Source organism: Canis lupus, chromosome 24 (genome assembly GCF_003254725.2).
Source record: "Canis lupus dingo isolate Sandy chromosome 24, ASM325472v2, whole genome shotgun sequence".
Classification (NCBI taxonomy): domain Eukaryota; kingdom Metazoa; phylum Chordata; class Mammalia; order Carnivora; family Canidae; genus Canis; species Canis lupus.
In genome coordinates this window covers 38,284,635-38,308,040 of record NC_064266.1, presented here as the reverse complement: position 1 = coordinate 38,308,040, position 23,406 = coordinate 38,284,635, and the positions used below count along the sequence as shown (strand labels likewise).

General features: G+C 45.0%; 1 protein-coding gene across 2 annotated transcripts in view; it reads left to right on the top strand.

Moving 5' to 3' along the window:
• The window catches only part of ZFP64 (ZFP64 zinc finger protein), an 87,525-nt gene that overhangs the window by 45,944 nt on the left and 18,175 nt on the right, over positions 1-23,406 (top strand). The window contains exon 1 of one of the 2 annotated variants that reach the window (XM_049100349.1): positions 22,000-22,244. The exons of the other annotated variant lie outside the window; for it this stretch is intronic. Coding sequence (XP_048956306.1) covers positions 22,139-22,244 — 106 coding nt within the window. The 5' untranslated portion in view covers positions 22,000-22,138. Of the gene's footprint in view, positions 1-21,999; positions 22,245-23,406 lie in introns of those variants that run through there. 2 annotated transcript variants of the gene reach the window in all.

The window sequence follows — 23,406 nt, the reverse complement described above, 5'->3', positions numbered from 1 at the left end:
TCCAAATTTTTTCTTGTAGTTGACTTAGCCCATAAGGGCTACCCATATCATATTTTTTAACAAAGATATATTTATTGGTATTTTTAAAATATAGCTTCTTAGGAGAGTGAAGACTTTTTGGACAGAAAAATTAGAAGTCAAATGGCACTTTTCATCGTCTTCTTTAAATCAATCTCCTTTTTCAAAAGTTAGCTATAACATTTTAGAAGAATTAATTTTGGAAGTAGTTTTTTTTGTTTTTTGTCTTTTAAGGATTTGTTTATTTTAGAGAGAGAAAGGGAGAGGGGGAAGGAGGCAGACTCTACTCTGACCACAGAGCCCAGTGTGAGGCTCAATCTCGTGACTCTGAGATCTTGACCTGAGCCGAAACCAAGAATCGGACACTCAACTGACTGCGCCACCGAAGCACCCCAGTAGTTAAGTTTTTAATGCTGATTTTGTGGTTCTTGAGCAATGGTGATGGTCATTACCCTTGGGCTCTATTTCTCCAGTACTATCCTTCCCCTGAGAGTTACCTCACTGATTTCTGAAGGTGGAACTGAGTGTTATTGAATTATTAGACCAAGGGAGACTATAGAGTAAATGTTCTAGACACTATCAACTGTTATGATACTGGCAGTTCATTGGTAGAATCATTCTGTGTACATGTATGGAACTAGTAACAGGCCCAAGGGGCTATGAGGATACCAGATCGTATAATTGAGCCCTTGCTTTGGAGCAGTGTATTGTTCAGTGTACCATTGTTTCCTCCACCAAAATTGTGGATCTTGAGGGCTGAGACTAATTCTGACCACTCTAAACCCCCAGAAGAAAGTGCTCAGTAAATGTTTATTGAACTCATTCATTCACTCATTCAGTGTTTTTGAGCACCTACTACATGTTGGGTGCAGTTCTGGAAACTTGGAGGTTATCACTGAGCACAGAGTGATCCTTGCCTGTGTGGAGTCCACCTTCTGTGGTGGAGAAACAGACAATACACAGTAAACAGAATACATAAGTGTGTCAAGCGTTGTCAGGAGGTGATGAGTGCTGCGGGGAGTGGGGGGAATAGTTTCGTATGGAGAGAGGGCTTGAGATTTTAAATAGGGTGGTCAGAGAAGACCTCCCTGAGAAGTTAAGATTAGAACAAAGACTGAAATGAGGGAGGGAGCGAGGAAGGGAGCCATGTAGATATGAAGAAGAGAATCCCAGAGGGAAAAGCCAGTGGAAACACCCTAAAAGAGAAATGTGCCTGTGGTGTCTGAGGTTGATGTAGCTGGAGAAGACAGAGCATGAAAAGAGAAGCAGGTAGACCGTGAGGTTGACGAGAGAATTATTCTGTGTTTTGTGCATATCTGACATATATTACAATATTCATTAAAACAGCAATAGCAATTGCATTCATTCAGCAAACACCAATTGCCAAAGGAGTGAACATAGGATATTGGTGTCGCCAGGCAGGCAAGATCCTTGCCCTATGGGAGCTCATGGTCTAATAGGGCAAATAGGCAAATACGCATTTGCCACAGCACATAAGTGCTCTAGTGGGGGACACAGAAGAATGATGAGGAAGCTGTATGACCCAGATTTGGACTGCCCAAGGGAGGCTGTCTGTGGAAAGTCAAAGTGATGAATAGGAGACACAGTTGAAAAGGAGGAACCGAGAAATGGGGGATGAACATTCTAAGGTGGAGGATAACATATGAAGGTCTGGAGGGAGAGAGGTCATTTGTAATTGGAGCATTTTTCCAGAAGGGTAAAGGGGGGAAAAAGAGAAAAAAGATTGGTGCACCTTGTGCACCTCAGAATGTTATTTCAGGATTTTAAAAATGCCACATTTATACCATATATATAAGACGATCATATAGTTCCTCATCCAAACTCGGAGTGTGGAGGCATTATTGATAAAAATGCTGGGAGAGGAGGTGTGAATCAGCTTCTGACCTGCCGTTATTACTGATGGATGGAAGCCAGAAGCTGTAAAATAATAATGACTCATGCTTCACCCTAGCGGTGGAAGGCAGCATCACAACAAGAGGCAAAGAGGACTGTGTCACCTCCCACTGGTTAGTTTTTTCAAGAAAAAGAAGTCCTATGCCACAAAGCTTATTGAAGTTTGGGTTTTCAACTTAGTGCTTTATTTTTTTTTTTTAGATTTTATTTATTTATTCACGAGAGACACACAGAGAGAGGCAGAGACACAGGCAGAGGGAGAAGCAGGCTTCCCACTGAGCAAAGAGCCTGATGCAGGACTTGATCCCAGGACCCTGGGATCACAACCTAAGCCAAACGCAGATGCTCAACCACTGAGCCACCCAGGCACCCTTGGCCTAATACTTTAGACATAAATTTATTAGTAGTATAAATCTGTCAGTCTTTATCAATACATTTATACTTTACTTTGTGACTATATTCCTATTTTCTTTTTTGTTTTGTTTTGGGTTTTGTTTTTATTGAAGTTTGATTTGCCAACATATAGTATAACACCCAGTGCTCATCCCATATTCCTATTTTCAATGTTAACCCCTGTGGTAGATTGTTGTTTCCAACTCGACCATCCATCCCTGGTCTGGAATTTATGTATCCACCCTTGCCCATTGGCCTTGGAGGGGTGGAATGTGCTTCCCCACCACACTGATTCTGGGCAAAGCCCTGTGATTTGCTCTGGCTAGTGGAATACTAGTAGACCTGATGAGATGAGGGGCTTTCAATGTGCCTGTATGGTATGGCTTCTCCTCTTGTTCTCAAATGACCTGTCATAAAAAGAACATGCCCCATGTGGCTGATGGCCCAAGGAGAAATCAGCAGACCAATGGAACTGACCTCAACCCAAACCTCACGCTTGAGCCATAGCCAGCAGAGCCACAATGAACTCACAGACCTATAAAAAAGAAAATAAATACTCATTGTGGAACGCCACTGAGATATTGAGTTTGCCTATTACACACCAAAGGTGACTAATGCAGGAGACTATAAGTGAAACCTTCAGCTTACGACTGCCTATGGAATTGCCTTATCCAGGATTCAGTATTTATTTGAATGAATGAAGTGATATTTCTCCTACAGTACTACTTAAAAATCACTTTCAACACAATTATGATGAGAAGGTACAATTTGTATCCAAATATAGTGGGTCTCTCCTCCCATCTTGCCTTGCCTCTTTTTCCTTGGTTCCTTTTTATTTATTTATTTTTTAAATTTCTGGTCAATTTCCTTCCATGGGAAAGGACAACCTGCCCATATGACTCCCTACCCAATCTACATAGGACCTGTTGGTCTTCATCATGATATCTTTTGTTAGAGGCAGCATTTTCCCAGGTGGCTGTGAGACTTGATGCCTCCCAGTAGAAGATACATGAAAGGGATGCGTGCTGGAATGGCCTCCACTTTTATGAGACGTTAGACCTTCCCATAGAGCATTCTGCTCATTTTGAGCTAACTCTCAGTTACCAGTGTCCTCAGAAAGACAGAGTTCAGATTAATTTAAAGATGAGTATGTTGAAGGCTCAATGAGAATTTCATTTTTTTTAGTATTAAATTTCTTGCAAGTTAGCAAACTGGCAGTCATCTTTATAGAGTATATTTCAACCTAATCCAGTGCAGTACAGACAGCATAGACACACCCAAATTACCCATGAGCAGATGAGAAGTCATTCAAAGACCTCTCTTGCCTGGTTTGCCTAGCAGGCAAAACAAAACAAGGGCCATGGAATCAAAAAGAATTGGGTTCTTGGGATGTCTGGGTGGCTCAGTCAGTTGAGCAGCTGCCTTTGCCTCAGGTCATGATCCCAGGGTCCTGGGATTGAGCCCCAAATTAGGCTCTGTACTCAGTGGGGAGGCTGCTTCTCCCTCTCCCTCCTCCAACTTGTGCTCTTTCTCTCTCTCTCTCTCTCAAATAAATAAATAAAATCTTTTTAAAAAAGAAAAAAAAATTAAAAGAAAGAAAGAATTGGGTTCAAATCCCAGTTCCACATCTTCTCAGAGATATGACCCAGCAAGTGACCTCACCTCTGTGAACCTCAATTTCTTTTTCTGTATAGTGAGACTAATAACTATACCTACCTCAGCCTTATAAAGCAGGATTAAATAAAATAATACATGTGAAGTACCTGGCACATAGTAGGCAGTCAATTTATGGAGCCATATACAATGGCAGCACTAATGATCCGCTTTCTCAGTGCCTGTGTATCCTTGGTGGAGCTGTCAAGAGCTCGTGCTCATCATCCCTAGGGCTGCTCAGGAGCCAACTCCTTCCTGTGCAGAGGGCTTGTCATTGTGCTCACCTGGGTGGAAGGCAGTGTCCTACCTGCCATTGTACAAGCTGGGGAACATCAGCTACTCCCACCACTTCCTTGCAGCTGGAGGACAAGCACAGGACCTATACTTGGCCAGTCAGATACTTCTGCCCAAGACGCAGCAAGCAGCACAAATCACAGGGAAACACCAGAGTTCATTCACAGTGACTGCACTCTAGCAGAGAGAGGCCAAAACAGCATGGGATGGATGGTGGCACAGGGTACAACTTAGGGGTTTCCCACATCAGTATCAGAGATGTCTCCCTGCAGCATCCAAAGCAGATAGTATGTCATTCATGGTTACACCTGTCTGGCCAGCTTTCCTCTCTGCCCATCACCTGGGCCAGGCTCTCCATGCCCCTGCAGGCACTCAGCTGCTTCCCATGCTGCCAAGGAGTTCCTGTTCTGGTTCAAGTGGCCAACAGTTTCTGTTGCATATCCCCAGCAAACCCCAACTGATACATTCCCAAAGAGAAACACTTTGATTGGGTCCCTTGGTACCAACCAAAACTGAGGGCTTCAATGGACAGAATTTGAGGCCATACCAACATAGAAGTCTTTGCTGTAGACTCAGCCCTCTATCAGTGTAAACCTTGGCATTTTTATTCAGAAAAATGCCCCCCACCACTGCCATGGGAACTCCCCTCCCTTCTGAGAGCTGCATGGATACCAGCTTCGGGGCTGGCCTTTGATTTCATCAGAGGGGGAACTTTTTATTTTTTTTTATTTTTTATTTTTTTGAGGGGGAACTTTTTAAAGTAAACATGTCCTAATAATTTTTTTTTAAGTTTCAAACATACAGCGAAGTTGAAAGAATTTTCTAGTGAACACCCATATCCTTTGCATGAAGATTCAATCACCGTGATACTATATTTGCTTTATCAAAGATCTTTCCATTACCATAAATTTTTCATTGAAAAAGTAATAAATGCACAGAGTGGAAAAATTCAAACATTTCAACGTGGTATCTAATGGAAAGTTTTTCTCCTTCCCACACCAGATTCTCGACTCCCTTCCCCGAAAGCAATTATGTGCTTACATATGCTTATATGTATAGATTTTCCTTCTTTTCTTTCTTGATTCTTTTTAATGGGCTCTTATTCTATAGACAAGTGGTCTTGTATGCAGTGGTCTTGTAGCTGGTCTTCTCTTTCCCTTTTTCTTCCATTTAACAATATATCTTTCAGGATTTTTTCCATAAAGTTTATTAAACACCTACTATGTGCCAGGTACTTTTTCTACACAGTGAGTACCCTGACAGGGTGGAATAGTTTCAAGCCACCATCTGGAGCTAAAGATTTAGAAATCATTCTATATCAGCTGATGTGAAACTACTTCATTCTCCTTTTTTTTTAACATTTTGTTTTTAAGTAATCTCTAACCGAGTGGGGTTGGAACCCACAACCCAGAGATCAGGAGTCACATGCTCTACCAACTGAGTCAGCCAGTACCTCTAAACTAGTTTTTTTTTTTTTTAAGATTTTATTTATTTTAGAGAGAGATGGTGCATGAGTGGGGGGAGGTGCAGCGGGAGAGGGAGAGAGAGAATCTCAAGCAGACTCTACGTGGAGCCCAACGTGGGGCTCAATCCTAGGATCCCAAGATCATGACCTAAGCCGAAAGCAAAAGTCAGAGGCTTAACCAACTGAACCAGCCAGCCAGGCACCTCTAAACTAGTTCATTCTTTTTTTTTTTTTTTTTAAGATTTATTTCTTTATTTGAGAGGGAGAACATGATCAGGGGCAGGGGCAGAAGGAGAGGGAGAAACAGACTCCCCGTTGAGCAGGGAACCCAATGTGGGGCTGAGGACCCTGAGATCGCAACCTGACCCAAAGGCATCCATTTAATTGACTGGTCCACCCAGGCATCCCAAAATTAGTTCATTCTTAGAGGGACTTTTTTTTTTTTTTTATGATAGTCACACACACAGAGAGAGAGAGAGAGAGAGGCAGAGACTTAGGCAGAGGGAGAAGCAGGCTCCATGCACCAGGAGCCCGACGTGGGATTCGATCCCGGGTCTCCAGGATCGTGCCCTGGGCCAAAGGCAGGCACCAAACCGCTGCGCCACCCAGGGATCCCCTTAGAGGGACTTTTAATCCAAGGCTTAAATGGTCGTAAGACCCAGGTGATGACAGTGAAAGCTTGGCCACCAGACACCAGGAGATCAGAAGCCAGAACTACAGTTTACTTATTTATTTTTTTTTAAGATTTTATTTATTTACTCATGAGAGACACACAGAGAGGGAGGGAGAGGCAGAGACACAGGCAGAGGGAGAAGCAGGCTCCATGCAGGGAGCCCGATGTGGGACTTGATCCTGGGTCTCCAGGATCACGCCCTGGGCCAAAGGCAGATGCTCCACCGCTGAGCCACCGAGGCGTCCCCAGAACTACAGTTTATCAGTTCTGGGAATTCTTAGGTATTTTCTCTGCCGTAGATGAGACTCAGATATTCCACTTTTATTTGTTTATTTTCTTTTTTTGACTCTTCACCTCGTCCTCTATTCTATTATATTTTGCATACCACATGGCTTCTACCTAGGTTTTTAGCTTTTTCCTGATTTTAGTTGAGGGGAGCCCCTCTCTAGTCTTTTTCTACAGCTCAATATTTTCAACACTCTTGGTTACAAGTAACAGGAAACACATAAAAACTAGCAGAAGTAAGAACATTTCCTGGACAGACACTAGGTAGTTTCCAGAATCTGAGAAAGAAACATGGGTCATAGCTGCTCTGGGGACCTTGGGACCTAACCCAGGGAGACGGTCTTGCATGGCTTCTTTTTTTTGCAATCATGCCCATCATGGCAGGCCTTTGCTTGGCTTTATTCTTTCCTCCTACAGATGGTTTTCTGTACATGACAGAAGGATATGGGCACAGACAACTCCAGCTTAATGTCATCTCAATTCAGCAAACCCAGAGGACAGCCCTTTTCTCTCTATACTTTGACATATACATAGTCCAGGAATAGTTCACTGAGGCACATGCCCAGTGCTAGAGCAGCTCTGGTCTGGGGATACTGTGAGCTAGGACGAGCCCATCCTGCCCACCGGCCATCAGTAGCTTTCTATAACTAGCTGTCAATCCTAGACTTCTTGGAGAGCTTCTTGGGAAATCTGAAACTGGCTCCATACTGGAAGGAAGAGTCAAGTCATTCCAGATTGGTACATGGTAGGTTTAATAAGTAAGGGAACTTGCACACGATGCTTGTCTTGGGTAACTGCAAGAGAAATAGATCTCCGCACCCTCCTGCCAAATCTTAAAAGCTTAATTTTTAAATTTTTTTAAAAATTTATTTAAGGCACCTGGGTGGCTCAGTAGGTTAAGCCTCAGCCTTGGGTCATAATCTCAGTCAGGGTCCTGGGATTGAGCCCTACATTGGGTTCCCTGCTCAGCGAAGAGTCTGCTTCTTCTTCCTCTCCCTCTGCCCCAACCCTGCTTGTGCTCTCCCTCTCTCAAATAAGTAAATAAAATCTTTTTAAAATATTTTTTATTTATTTACTGGGGGGAGGAGGAAGGAGAGAGGGAGAGACGGTCTTAAGCCAATTCTGCAATTAGCATGGAGCCCACCCCGGGGCTCAATCTCCCGACCCTGAGACCATCACCTGAGACAAAACCAAAAGTTGGACACTTAACCAACTGCACCCCACAGGCATCCCTTAAAAGTCTACATAGAGACTTTAACTGGTTCAGTCATGGACCATCCAGATGGTCACAAGGCTATGTCCTTGGGGCAGTTCCTGGGAGCCAAGAAGGCAAGTAGAACCCATATTTCAAGGACTGAGGAGGGAGCGAGGAGCCTCCAGTTGCTGGGTCCAGCTCACAGGTCAACCAGTGGTCACATCCTCTAGATGACCTCACTCAACACTGCCATTCCCACAACTAGCTCCCAAAGGAAGGAGGGTAGTGTGGTTATACAAAACCATAAGTGTTCACTGCTGAGGCCTTGAGCCTCTGCTCCCTCTGCTAACTATCTCCTACCCTGAGCTGAGCATTTCCTAGATGATCTTTGGGGATCCATTCCACCACCACCCCTTCAGCCCATATGCTCCAAATGGGGCTGACACACCCCCTCCATAAGGGGAAGGCATGGTCCCATGCTTGGTCAATGAAAGCATCCCGTGACCTTGGGTCAAAGATACTGGTCTAAGGCAAGGGTCAGCAAATTCTTTCTAAAGCAACAGAAATAGTTACTGACTTCAACAGAAATCTTTGATAATAAACATTTCAGATGTAGGGGGCCTCCAGTCTCTGTTGCAGCTACTCAACTCTGCACTCTTAGCACAAAAACGGCCCTAGACAATAAACATCAACGAATAAGCTTGTGTTCCCACAAAACCTATTTGTAGAAACAGGCAGTGGCCCAATTTGGCCCACAGACCATAGTTTGCCTTCTCTTGGTCTAAAGGATGGGCCTTTGGCCCATGATAAGCCAATCAAGCCTAAGAAGGGCTAAATCCTGGGACTTTTGTTTGAATGATCACGAAAAGAGCACTTTCTCTACCTTTCTTTTCTTTGGAGCTATGAGGATATAGGGCTGGCACTGCCCCCAACCTCCAACTAAAGATGCATTATTAATCTATTGCTATGTAACAAATTACCCCAAAACTTAGTGGCTTAACACAAAGAATATTTATTACTTCAGAGTTTCTGTAGGTCAGAAGTTCAAACATAGCTTAACTGGAGCTTCTGTCTTAAGGTCTCTCCCAAGGCTATAATCAAACTGTTGGCCAGGGTTGGGGTCTCATCTGAAGGCCCAGCTGGGGGGTGTGGATCTGTTTCCAAGCTCATTCACATGGGTTTTGGCAGGATTCAGTTACCTGGGGGCCACTGGGTTGAAGGCCTCATTTCCTCACTGGCTGTTAGACAGAGGCAATCATCAGTATCTTGCCACATGGGCCTCTCTATAGGGCAGCTCACAGCATGGCAGCTGGCTTCCCTCAAAACAGACAAGCAAGAGAGAACAAGATATGGTGAGTAAGAAGGAAGACAGTCTTTTTGTAATGTAATCTCAGAAGTGCATTTCATCACTTTTGCCAAATTCTGTTTGTTAGAAGTGAGTCTCTAGGTTCAGCCAAGAGGAAGGGATTAGCCAAGAGCAAACACATGAGGAAGTGGGGCTCTTTAGGAGCTGTGTCAGAAGCTGCCTGCCCCCATGAGAGAAGTACCTGAGAGTGAACCAACACACAGCAAAGCTGTGCTGAGAGGAGCAGAGGAAGACAAAGCCAGCATGATATTTGAGCCCCTGGATAAAGTTAGAGCTGAAATAAAAATGTACTCCCAACTGTCAATTCTTTGGCACAAATTATTGTTTCTTCCTAAGGAACAAAAGGAAGGGTGTTTTATTATTGCAAACATACAATCCTGAATGGTAGACCCTCCACTACAGAAGTTGAGTCAAAGGAAGCCTTGAATATCTCTAGTAATTCATAGAAAAAAAATGATTTTTCATTAACCGTTCCCTCTGTGCCAAGTAATGCCCTGAGCACGTTACAACTACTATCTCACCAACCCTTTGGCAGCCCTACACTGTAGACAATGCAATAATGCTCTTTTTACCGATGAGAAAATTAAAGTCCAGAAATATTAAATCATTTGGGAGCACCTGGATGGCTCAGTCAGTTAAGTATCTGACTTTGGCTCAGGTTGTGATCTCAGGGTCCTGGGATCAAGCACCCTGTGGGGCTCCCCCACTTAGTGAGGAGTCTGCTTCTCCCTCTCCCTCTACCCCTACCCCTACTCGTGTGTGTGCTCTCTCCCTCTCATATAAATAAAATCTAAAGATAGATAGATAGATAGATAGATAGATAGATAGATAGATAGATGATAGATATTTACATATAGATATATGTAAAACCATTTACTCCATGCTACAGAGCTATGACTTGACCAGTTCTGTCTAATATAAAAGTTTATAGGGCAGCCCCCTTGGCGCAGCGGTTTGGCGCCGCCTGCAGCCTGCGGTGTGATCCTGGAGTCCCACGATCGAGTCCCGCATCGGGCTCCTTGCATGGAGCCTACTTCTCCCTCTGCCTGTGTGTGTGTGTGTCTCTTTCTCTGTGTCTATGAATAAATAAATAAAGTCTTTGAAAAATAATAATAAATAAAAAAATAAAAGTTTATATTTTTGAATATTCTTTAGGCTACATTATTCCTCAGTGAGTGTCTCTGGTGAAAAAAATCATACATTTTAGTTCTTTGTAGACTCTTTATAAGCCCAGCACCTCAAGTTAAATACATTTACCCTATTGACTGATTGATGGATGGAGCCATAAGCTCCAGAATTTTCCTTATAACTTTGAGAGGAAAGCAGCATGTGTATTTATTGTATCCACTTGTTAGGTGGTAACACTGAAGCCCAGAAGTCACGGATTCAACACCAGTCCATACCGCATGCACACTGCCAGACAGGCAATGCCAAGATTCACCATCACACTCAACTTCCCCATTCCATTTGCAACCTAGGACTCATGCCCCTAACAGAAAAGGGAGAGAGGAGTTGCGGGGGGGACTCACACCTTTGCGATGTGGCAAGTTGTTTGGCATCAACCAGAAATGAGCATAGCAGGAATAGGGCTCTGTCCAAAACTGTTAACTGTACCCCAACAACCAATGTGTTCTTTTTAGGACTAGAATCACTAATGTTTTGTGAGCTCTTTTGTGAATAATTCATACCATTCACAATGTTCAAATAGCAAAACAAAACAATATAGGGTGTTATACATTGAGATGTCTCTTTCCCATCCTGTGTCCCTTCCTGATCCATATGGATAACTTCTTTTCTTTCCTTTTCTTTTTTTTCTTTGTGGTCTTATTGGATCTTCCCCAGTAGCAGACCCTGAGACAAGGATCAAAGAGCAAGTAGCTTATTTGAGAGGTGATCCCAGGAAACACCCATATAGTGGGATAGGTGGAGAAGTGACACAAAGGAGTGAAAGAGCTGATACAGACTGTTATCGGCATAGTTGCCACTGCAGGCATCTGGCACTTACTCTTGCTGGGGACCCCCTGGGAGGCAGGAAGGAACTGAACTGATGCCTCTGAGTTATCCAGTGGTGGGGCAAGGGAGCTGAGGTATTTATCCACCAACTCCCAGCATTTGCTGACTGAGGGCCACTCCTGAGGTGGTAAGAAGAGATTAATAGCCCATGTCTTTCAGGCTGCTGCACATTTGGGCAAAGTGGATGCTGGCAAATAGAGAAAACCCTCAGGGAGGAAAAAATGCTAAGTACTGAGAGCTGAAAGTCACTCCAGCATGCACCAGGGTGACCAGGGCGAGAGGATAGGTATGGGGTGCCAACAGCAATTGCTGCACTCCATAGCCTTCCCATGTCTCTCTATACAAACATAAGCAAATATGAATATACTCTTCCATTTTCCCCTTCCCTTTTGTAAAAAAAAAAAAAAAAGTAGCATACTATATACACAGTTCTATCCCTTGCTGTTTTCATTTAATATATTCAGAAAATCTTAACTATATTAGTACATATAGAGATTCATCATTCTTTCTTTGTACAGCTGCAAAGTATGCCATGGTGTGGCTTTACCACAGTTTATTTGGCAAGTGACCTATAAACAAATACTTGGGTTGCATCCTGGCTTCTGCAATGTCAGAGAGTGCAGCAATGAATAATCTTGTAGAGGAGGCATTTTATGAGTGTGCCTGTATATCAGTAGGATGAATTCCCAGAAGTCTTCCAAGGTTTAGCTGGGCACACAGCCGCCATATTAGAGCCACATTCCCAGACTCTCTTGCAGCTACATGTGACATGTGACTCTAAATTCTGACCAATGGGACACAACCAGAAAGTCTCACACACACACACACACACACACACACACACACACACACACATACTCTAGGTCACTCTATAAAGGGCAGCCTCTTGCCTTCCTCTTCCTCTTTGCCTCTTTGCCCCTTCCCATGGACTAGATCATAGGTGTGGATGTTCGTCTTGAGAGAAACACTCCAGGGGACAGTATAGCAATAAGCTAGGAGATGGGTCCCTAGATAATCTCTTGGAGCATCATCCACCGGAAATAACCTTCTGTTTTGTCACTTTTATTTGGTGACACAGCCCCTTCTGTCTTTTTCACAGATGTATCCCCACCATGCCTAGTGCAATATAGATATTATGGTCAATCACATTTACAATCATTGTTATTATATTTTAGAGTAGTTTTCAAAGTTAGTATAGTGTTGGGGAGTAGGTGGATGACTGCCAATAATAATTATAAGTAATATTCTTCATTATTTATTGTTTACTGATCTCTTTACATACATTTTATTTTATTTTATTTTATTTTATTATTTTATCTTATTATTTTATTTTATTTTATTTATTATTTTATTTTATTTTATTTTATTATTTTATTATTTTAGAGAGAGAGAGAGCATGTAAGCAGGGGGTGGAGAAGCAGAGGAGAAATCTTCCTGGCTCCATGTTCAGCGCAGAGGCCTCGATCTCCCAATCCTGAGATCATGACCTGAGCTGAAACCAAGTTAACCAACTGAGCCATCCAGGTGCCCACATTGCCTTTTAATACTCGGGAAAACCATTCGAGGTTGGCAGAATTATTATCCTCATTTTACAGCTGAGTCTGAAGCTCAAGAGTTAAGGGACTTGCTCAAAACACACATCTGTGGAGAGCTGGACTCGGGTGAGATACTCCCTGTAGAATGTTCTAACGCAGCCCCCAGCACGCAGTGAGCGTCTGTGAGCGTTCACTGTTTTCATTGTCAGAGTCATTCCACTGCCAGTGTTGCTGCTTCTTGGGTAAGGAAAGGTGAAGTAACCTTCACTTTGTCACACCAAGCCTGGGATCCGCCTCTGGATGCGTCCACGTTGAACAGGAAGAGAGGAGAAAGGAGAAGCAGAAAAGGGTTGAGTGTGTCCTGCTGGCCTTGCACGGCGGTTGCACCTCCTTCTCCCACCTCCTCCTCTGCCTCACTGCCAGCATTCCGCCCACCTCCAGCCAGACTGAGTTTCTCCAAAAGGGCCATCTCTTTACCTCCTGTTCTTTGCACAAACTGTCCCTTCTGCCTGAAAGCCTCTTCACCTCACTTCTCCACCTGCCCAAAACCTACTCGTCCTATACATCCAGGCTCCTGAATCCACCTGCTACAGGAAGCTTTCTCTGACCACCGTGCCAACCTTTACCTTTACACAGTCTTGCACCTGCCTGTTTGCTCATTGTCCCTCCTCGTTGCTCCGTGACTTCCTTAAAGACTTGCTGTTGCGTTCCTGGATGTGAGCATGGTGTCTCACAACCAGACAGAACCCAGTTAATGTTTATTAAACAAAGGAACGGCTCTGGAGCAAACCCTAGTGGACAGTGTCAGAGCCAGGGTGACTGTGTGGCCTAAGACATATAGAAACACTCAGAGAATCTGCAGGTGACACTTGGTCTGGGTGATCCCAGTGTTGCCAGAAAGGGATCGGAAATTCACATTTCCCCAGGACTAAGGAAGACAACTGGCAACCCCAGTTTTGCCACACCCTGCCCCAGGTCTAATTCTTGGACCACATTCCTTTATAGTTCAGGAACTACCAAACCTGTAGGAGCCAGCAGGTGAAGTGGAGGCTGTTCTCTCTACAAATAAAGGCCCTGATCCACCGTGTCACCCACACAGTATCTTCCTCCAGTAATTCATTTCGTCATTTCAGATTCTAAGCCCTGAAGGGGAGGAGCTGGGGTGTGGGAGCAGAAAGGAGAAGTGAAGATCTGTGTAGTGGTTGTTAATATTTTCAACCAAGACTGTGCCCTAGTGACTTTTTTTAACTAGTTCCCTGCCCCCCCTTTTCTTCTTTCATTTTCATTTTCAAAGTTACATATGTTGAGGGCCGCTTGGGTGGCTCAGGAGGTTAAGCATCTGCCCTCGGCTCAGGATCCCAGGATCCTGGGATCAAGCCCCGCATGGGGCTCCCTGCTCAGCGGGGAGCTTGCTTCTCCCTCTCCCTCTGCCCCTCCCCGCCCACTTGTGCTCTCTCGCTCCCTCTCTCTCTCTCTCAAATAAATAAATTATTAAAAAACTAAAAGTTACATATGCTGATAGGAACATAAATTGATACAGTCACATGGGAAAATCGTTTGGCAGTTCCTAGGAAAGTTGAAGGTGAGCAGATGCTGGGATCCAACTATTCCTCCCCACGCTGCACGCCTCAGACTTAGCGCACGCAAGAGTCGTGGCGGGGGGGGGGGGGGGGGGGATCTTGCTAAAATGCAGATTCTGGGCACAGAGCAACTTACACACAAGAACCAGGAAAGCTGTGTAAGAATTTTCACAGCTATGTTTGCTCATAATTACCAAAGTGGAAACCACCCGTTGGCACTGAAGGTGTAAAACGTGGTTAAATTCATGTGGAGCTTATGCAAGAGTAAAAATCAGCTGCACTGCCTGCACACCATGGTGAATCTCACAAACTTAAAGAAGCAATGGAAGGAGGTGCTGGAGTGGCTCAGTGGGTTAATCATCTGCCTTCAGCTCAAGCCATGATCTTGGGGTCCTGAGATCAAGCCCTGCATCTTCTCCCTGCTCAGTGGGGAGCCTGCTTCTCCCTTCCCCTCTGCCCCTGCTTGTACTCTCAGTCTCTCTCTCTCTCTCTATCAAATAAATAATAAAGTCTTTTTTTAAAAAAGAAAGAAGCAATGGAAGGAATATTAGCCATGCAGCAAAACTAAGCAACATTATTTAGGTGACAAATCTATTGGGTTTTTTTTTAATTGAAGTATAGTTGACATACAGTAATAAAACTATTTTTAAATAATAATTACACAAAATTAGAGCTAGTGGAAGAAGGTGGCAGAAGGCAGAAAAAGCTAATGGATGGGAACATGTAAAGAGTTTCTAAAACTAAGAACGTTCTAGATCTTAAGTTGTTGAGTGTTTATAAGGGTGTTTGCTTTATTCCATAAATCACACCTATGTGTTTTTTACACTCTTGTGGGTGTGCCAAATTTTATGACTTAAAATTTTTTAACTTAAGAGATTGCCAAGAAGTATATACCTTATATGTCAGTCATTCAGACAACTGCTGTGCAGTCCCCAGGAATAATTCATGTTACCAGTTCCCTGGTCTCCTCGGCATTCATGTGTCTGTGTGTATCTGTGTGTGTTCAATTTAATAGAGAAATGCCGTTATATGTGTATGTTTTCACTATGCTGTTGTGTGTGCATGTATGTAAAAACATACATACATATATACGTACATTGTATATGCACAATTTATGTGTGTAAAAACATACATACACACACAATAGCATAATTTCTGTGCTGTTCTGTCCTTTGAACATTTCACTTAACATATCTTGAAGAACACTGCATATCAGTGCACAAGGAAATAACATTATTCTCGTCATGGTCATTTGGAATGTTTTCCATTGTATGACAGAACCATAATTTAGTTATTTTAATTATTGCTTTTTCACTATTTAACTATCAAGCAATATGGGAATACTTCCCCCTTTTTAAAAAAAAAAAAAAAAAACAGATAATACGGAATGCTTGGGTGGCTCAGTGGTTGTTGAGCATCTGCTTTCAGCTCAGGGCGTGATCCTGGAGTCACAGGATGGAATCCCACATCGGGCTCCCTGCAAGGAACCTGCTTCTCCCTCCGCCTATGTCTCTGCCTCTCTCTCTGTGTCTCTCATGAATAAATTTAAAAATATTTTTTTTTAAAAAGGAGATAATACTAAGGATCACATCTTCTTACCCAGACACAGAACACTGAGGCTCTCCAATCCTTCCTCCCTCAAGCTGCTACCCCTGCCATCATCTTGCTTAACACATAGCCAGTGCGTATCCTTCTAGTACTTTTTATTTTCTGGATTTTTATATTTCACCATTGAAAGCATATATGGATTTGAATAGATGTTTGACTCTATCTGTGTGGGACTTGCTTTGTCTTCAGTGCACTATATTTGGAGCTCTAGCCATGCTGGTGTACATAAATCTGGATGATTATTTTATTTGCTGCCTGGTAGTCCATGGTATGGCTAAACCCTAATTTAACCTAGCCGGTCCCCTGTTGTTGGGTAGTTAGGTTATTTCTCAGTGTTTGTGTGTGTGTGTTTTGTTTTGCTTTGCTTTGTTTTTACTACGACAGTGGTGTTGCCACAAATATCCTTGGATATGCTCCTTTGTGCGCATGGGCAGACCTTTCTCTGGAGAATGCATGGAGAGCAGAATTAATAGATCACTGGCAGGGCACATTTAAAAAGGTATTGCCAAATTGCCCTCTGAAGTGGCTATAAACATTCACACTCCCACCAGCAATGCATTAGAAGACCCAACTCCCTGTGCTCTTGCTAACGGTAGATGTTACCAGCATTTTTAATTTTTATTGATCTAATGGGGGGAGAAAAGAGAGGAATTTGTGGTTATTTAATATTCATTCCCTCATAATTAGTGAGGCTGAATACCTCTTTATAGGTTGGTTGCCCAGAATCTGCTTTTAACAAAATCACCAGGTCAGTCTTCTGCATGTGGATGTCTGAGAAGCCCTGAAATCGCAATCCGCTCCTTAACAAGGTCCCCAGGTGATCTGTATTCATGTTAAATTTTGAGACTCACTGGAGTCAGAATCTGCATTTAACAAGGTCCCCAGGTGATTCTCATGAAGTGCGAGAAGTGCAGTGTGGGGGAGGAATAGCTGGATCGTGGCAGATGTGCACCTTTGCGAATATGTGTGTGTTTAATCTTTCCTGTTCAGACAAGATAAAAATGGAATTTCAATTTATTTTAACTTGCATGTCTTTCATAAGCGAGCTTGGACTTTTTTTTTTTTCTTTTTCCCAACTCTTTACGAGCCATATTTTTTTTTCTGGGAACCAACTGGTCACCAATGCTTTTTACTTTGCTTCAAACACACCAAAGCTGATCTCCGTAGAGCCTTTGTTGGTTATCTCCACCAGAAATGCTCTCTGTGGTTCTTGCCATGGTTGCCTATTATTATCAGGTTTTAGCTCAAAGGTCACTTCTAGCCAAACTCAGCAACCCTCCCCAATACCACCCAGTCACTCTAGGTTCCTACCACCCCATGTCATCTTGATTGTGGGCACCCATCTTTATCTGACATGACCTCATGCACTCATTCATTCATTCTCTGGCTGCCCTGCTGGGTCTTCTTTGTCTTGCATTTTACTCTATACCCCATACCCAGAACAGAGCCAGGTAGTAGTATGAGCTCAAAAAATTATCAATTGAACAAATAAATTCCTAGCAGAGAAAAGAGTCAGATTTGCTCCTGCCTTTACACGCATTTGGGGAATTATTTGTACCTGGATAAACATTTATTCATTCATTCCTGTATCCATAGTGGAGAAAGGTAGCAGAAAAGACGGAAGTCAGGTGAGCAATGACTTTATCTCTTAAAAAAGAGAGCAATTAGTTGAGCAATATTAAATGAATGAAGTTCTCATTTAATATACATATAACGGGGCTCCTGGGTGGCTCAGTTAAGCATCCAACTCTTGATTTCCACTCGGGTCATGATCTCAGGGTTGTGACTTCAGCCCCACGTCAGGCTCTGTGCTGGGCAGAGAGCCTGCTTAAAATTCTTTCTCTCCCTCTCCCTCTGCCCCTCCCGCTGCCTTCCCTACCCAACCCCCCCACCGCTGACTCATGCTGTCTCACCCTATTTCTCAAAAAATAATAATATACATATATTGAAACTGGTATGAAAAGAATGGAAAATCTGCAACTCAGAAGGGTTGAGTGAAGACACAGGCTTGTTTGCTTCCAATTTAGTTCCCATGGACAACAATATCTGTGCCTACTTAATTGGAACCACCAATTGTAGAGGACTGTGAGCTATTGTTATACCTAATAACTTATTAGTAAACTAATACATTCACTCTATTATTATAAATAGACACGGTTAACACTTAGGGAGTACTGACTCGGCACTAGACATTGTCCTGTGTCCTTTGCGTATAGAAATTCATTCGCCCTAGCTGTGTTAACATTGCCATTTTATTGATGAGAAAACTGGAGCACACAGCAGCTTTCCCGAGGCCATACAGTCACAAAGCCAGTTTTCTAACTCATGCTGGCTCTAGTCTATGTGTTATTTACATTTTACTGCCTCTCAGGCTTTATAATGCTTTGAAAAGAGATATAGAGAGATGAGGAGAATCCTTCATATAATTCATAAGTGCACCGTTTATCTCTTGGCAAAAGACTTAAGTTATCAAAATTATAGAGATTTTCCACTTTTCCTTTAAAAAGTGACAAGCATTGAAAATTTGACTTTCAAAAAAAAAAAGAAAATTTTACTTTCTCTTGAAGGGAACTACCCAACAAGCATTTTTTTTTTTTTTAAGATTTTATTTACTTATTCATGAGAGACACAGAGAGGCAGAGACATAGGCAGAGGGAGAAGCAGGCTCCCTGCAGGGAGCCCAGTGTGGGACTCCATCCCAGGACCCTGCCACTGAGCCAGGCATCCCACAAGCATTAAAAAAAAAAAAAAAAAAATATTCAGGATCAAGATGATATATAAAGAATGAAAAAGTAACTCATTGCCTAGAGAAACATCCTGTGGTGAAAGTATTTTGAAATGCATGTTTGGACATAGTTTCCTTGTTCTGTAATTTTGTTGCTGAAGGACAATGAAAAGGTATCACCTGGAAAAACCTCATTCTGCGTGTTTAAACTTAAGCAACAGAATTTTCTGATCGGTTTAAACATTGTCCAGTGGGTTTGAATTCATCTGTTAAAGATCTAGTGATGCGCCCTCTTCAGTTTAATTGGCAAAGGCCCCAGGTTGAGTATCAGGGAAGATGAAAATTTATGAGCTGCATTTCAAAAAAAACAAATAGTCAACTTGTATAATTGATGAATGGGATTGGAGGAAAATCATGACTTATCATAGCTAATGAATGATACCCGGCTTTTACTTAGATATCTACTGTATGAGTTATATTTTTTCTTTTTTTTCTTTTTCTTTTTTTTTTTTTTTTTTTTGGAAGCTCTATGCCCAACTTGGGGCTTGAACTCACAGCCCCTCCCTAGGTCAAGAGGCACATATGTACTCTACTGACTGAGCCAGCCAGGTACACCTGTATTTTTTTTTTTTTTTCAGATTTTCAGTTATGACCCTTGAAGTCAAGCCATTAAAACCAATCATGGTAGTGAATTCAATTTACAGCCATAACTTTGAACGGATGTATTAAAAAGTATTACAAAAAAAAGAAGTATTACAACAATACCTTCAAAAAATGAAAGAAATTTAATCAGTTGCTGTCCTTTTGTGAAAAACAATTTTTGCTTTGTTTTTTGTTGAAACCGTACGTGCAGGGAAAATGCAAATCCAGACCATAGTGAAATATCATTGAATATTAATTTGACATCTGTACATTAATTAAGACATCTGAAAATACTGAGTATAGTAAAGGACGTGGCTCCCCAGTATTTCTTATTTGGCTGGTTGAAATGTAAACTTGCGCCACCACTTTGGCATAATCTCTTAAAACAGTCACCTACCATCCAAAAATGTGTACAGTCACTTAACCTTAACCTCTGACACTTCAGAAGGATCCCAGATCATAGCCACACGATTCACAAAGACTGGGATACAACCCAAGCGTCCATCAACAGGAAGGCAGATGAATAAACTGTGCTATTTTCACACCATAGAATATTACCCAGCAGTCAGACAAGGACAGTGACAGCAATCTGGATGGTTTTAGCAATATAATAAATGAGGGAGGGATTCATAGAAAATTACACACCCTTAAGTTCTTTAAAAATTAAAATGGTGTTTTAAGATTACATGTAGGTGCAAAAGAGCTTGCTGAAAAGATAAAGCAAAGGAATGAAGTACGTGGGGTTTAGGTTATGCTCCCAGTTTTGGGTGATGGGTTCCCTGGTATTTATTATATCCTAATAAGCCCTGGGACAAACAAGCAGCCACACAAACATAAGCCAGCAACGGATCAGTAATGACCAGGTGTCATGTACCAAGGATTAATCCAACTGAGTGCACCTGACCTGGCAAGATGCTATATAAATATTAAATATAAACCCATATACTCACTTCAGGCAGGTATCCGATACCTCCCCTCCTTCTGGCTGGGTAGCTTCCCCTAGAGGCAGCCCCTGTCCCTGCGGGAATCCAGTATTCTGCTGAGACGTCCCACAAGGCACGATAACCCTAAGCACAGACCTAAGTTCTCAAATGGCTTTATACATGTGTGTAGGTAGGCAGATGCACATCCCAAAGAAAAATTTTAAAGTTGCTTTAAAAAAAATTTACTTGGCTCTAAAATTTAACCTTGGGGCACTTGGCTGGCTCAGTGGGTAGATAGATCCTGGGACTCTTGATCTCTGGGTGGTGAGTTCAAGCCCCCACGTGGAGGGTAGAGATTGCTTTTCTAAAAAGTCGTAAGGAAACGCGTAAATAAGTACATTTAACCTTGGGTGACATCACCTGGCATTACACAACCCTCCCTAAAATCCATTCAGCCACGTGAAAATCGGCCGGAAGTTGGAGAAAACCAGCTCAGTTTTTGAGAAACGTAAAAAACCATCATCTCACAGGCCCTGCCCTAGGAGTTGCCACCGGCAACCCCACAGAAGGGCGGGCGAAAGGCGGCTGCTGAGACCCCACGGCGCCGGGCGGGCCACAGCGTAGACTGTCAGCAGGGGCGCTGTGAGATAACCCGGATTCAGGCCGAACCCGGCTCTTTTCTCGCAAGGGCCCCCACGTGACGCGCAGGTTTGGGCAAGATTAGGGCGCTGCCCCGCCTCCAGCAACTTCCCCAATTTGTAGAGAGTAAACACCCGAGGGATGTAGGTGGCTTCCTTTGCTCCCTGTTGGATGTCGCTCACCTGCTGCAAGGAGGGGTCCCCCTCGGGTCTCATCAAGGTCCCAGCCAGTCTGAGCATGAACGCCAATTAGCGCACCCGCCCCCCAGGACCCACGCCCCCGTCACCTGCTGGGCGGGCCGCGCCCCTGCTGGCCCCAGGCTTCCTGCGCGGGTGGTCCTAGACCTGGGGCGCCCGAGTCACCGCGCCAGGGATGGGGGGATGGGGGGATGGGGGGGGTGCCGTCTAGAAACACAGACTACTGGGCTCGGCCGCCCGCCGGAAGCCAAAACTTTCAGAATCTGCATTTTTAATGGACTCCTCCATAAAGTGGTTCCTCTGCAGTTGGAGACTCTCTAGCCTCATTTAAATTTTAAATGCAGAGATGCTGGAGGTCAGGCCTCTCAACCTTGGCTGCACATCAGAATAACCTGGGGAGCTTAAAAAAAAAAAAAAGAAAAAAACCAATGCCCAGGTTTCCGCCCAGACTAATTAAGTCAGAATCCAGAATCCAAAAAACACGGCCGGTGCAGCAGCGGCAGCGGCCGTGGCATCACCTGGGAGCTCGTTAGAAATACCGAAGCTCAGGCCCCCACCCCAGACCCACTGAGTCAGAATCTGCATTTTAACGAGATCCCCAGTGATTCGCGCGCACATGAAAGTTGGAGGAGAGCTGTGCTTCTGAAATTTTAATGGGCAAGCGAATCACCTGGGGATCTCGTTAAAATGCAGACGCGGTTTCCCAGACCTTAATGTGCCTGCGAATCACCTGGGGAGCTTGTTAAAATGCAGATTCTGATTCGGCGGGTCTGGGGCGGGGCCCGAGAGTCTGCATTTCTAACGAGCGCTCAGGTGGTGAGGGCTGCAGGGGCGCGGAGCGCGCGGCCCGGGGACCCCCGAGGTCCTGGCTCCGGGCCAATCAGCCGTCAGGGTTCTTGATAAATCGCCCGGGCTCGGCCGAGGAGCAGAATTGCCGGGACATGCGCGCTCCGGCCGGGGGAGCGGGGGGGTGACTGCCCAACTCCGGGAGGCGGCTGCGGGAGGCAGGTCCCTCTCGCCATGTCGCGGCGCAAGCAGGCCCGGCCTCAGCACCTCGGGCCCCGGCGGCCGCAGCCCGCGCGCAGGGAGTCCGCCGAGGCCGCGCCCGCGCCCGCCGGGGTGCCCGGTGAGTAGCGCCGCGCGCGCCCCGGGACCTGGGACCCGCGCCCCCCGCCCCGCCCCGCCCCGCGCCGTTGGAAGTTGCACCTCCTTGCAGCTGCCCCGTCTTCCGGCAAACTCTGCGGCTCCGTCCCTGCGCTGGGAAGCCGCGGGTCCCCGGGAGGATGCGCCGGCCCGGGTCGCCGGGTCCCCGACCTCCTGGTGCTGGCCTGGGGCGGCGCGGCCGGGGGACGGGGGGTGGCCGGGTGCTGGGGGGGGCGGGTGGGCAACGGCGAGGACCAAGCAGACGGAGTTCTGGTCCCCTCGGCTTGCCGGGGGTCAGGTGCGTGGGCGCGGAGGCGCAGAGGAGGGGGCCCTGCAAATGCGCGGCCCAGGGAGCGCCTCGCGGAGGTGGGCGTCGAGTAAAAACCCGACGAGGGGCTTGGAGATGCTGGGGCGGGGGGGAGCGGGGGGCGCAGAGGGCACTGCAGGCGCAGCGCAGAGGCCGGGGACGTCAGCAAGGCTACAGCCGGCGGGGGGGGGGGGCACCTGAGGTCCGACAGGTGATGGGAGGACTTTCCCTTTTACTTCTTTTTTTAAGATTTTATTTATGTGTATCAGAGAAAGAGAGGCAGAGGGAGAAGCAGGCTCCATGCAGGGAGCCCGATGCGGGACTCGATCCCAGGACTCCAGGATCACGCCCTGGGCCAAAGGCAGGTGCCAAACCGCTGAGCCACCCAGGGCTCCCCTCCTGTTTACTTTAAATGAAGCTCTGGAGGGAGGGGTGCGTTGAGCAGAACAGTGCACGGTCGGGCTCTGCGGGCTGAGCCGGCAGCCAGGTGGCTGGAGAGGAGGGATGAGGGGAGGGGGGACCCCGGGGCTAGCCTAAACCCTCAGGGCGGCATTTCTCACCCAGTGGCCGGTGGAGCCTCCGCTTCTGAAGAAGCTGCAGGTGGGCAGCTTTGCTAAGCCGCTAAATGCCTCGGTCCACCCTTAGCTCGCGCACCCCCCCCCCGTTGGAATCTCGGGGGTGAGGTGGGGTTGCGGAGTCTGCATTTCTAAGGCGCTTCCTTTCTGATTATCTTGCCCTCAGATTAAGATAACGTAACTTCCACTCGATCTCCTCTCCACCCCACCCCCCCACCCACCTTCGCGATTAGCTGATAACCTCTTAGTTCGAAGTGAACTTC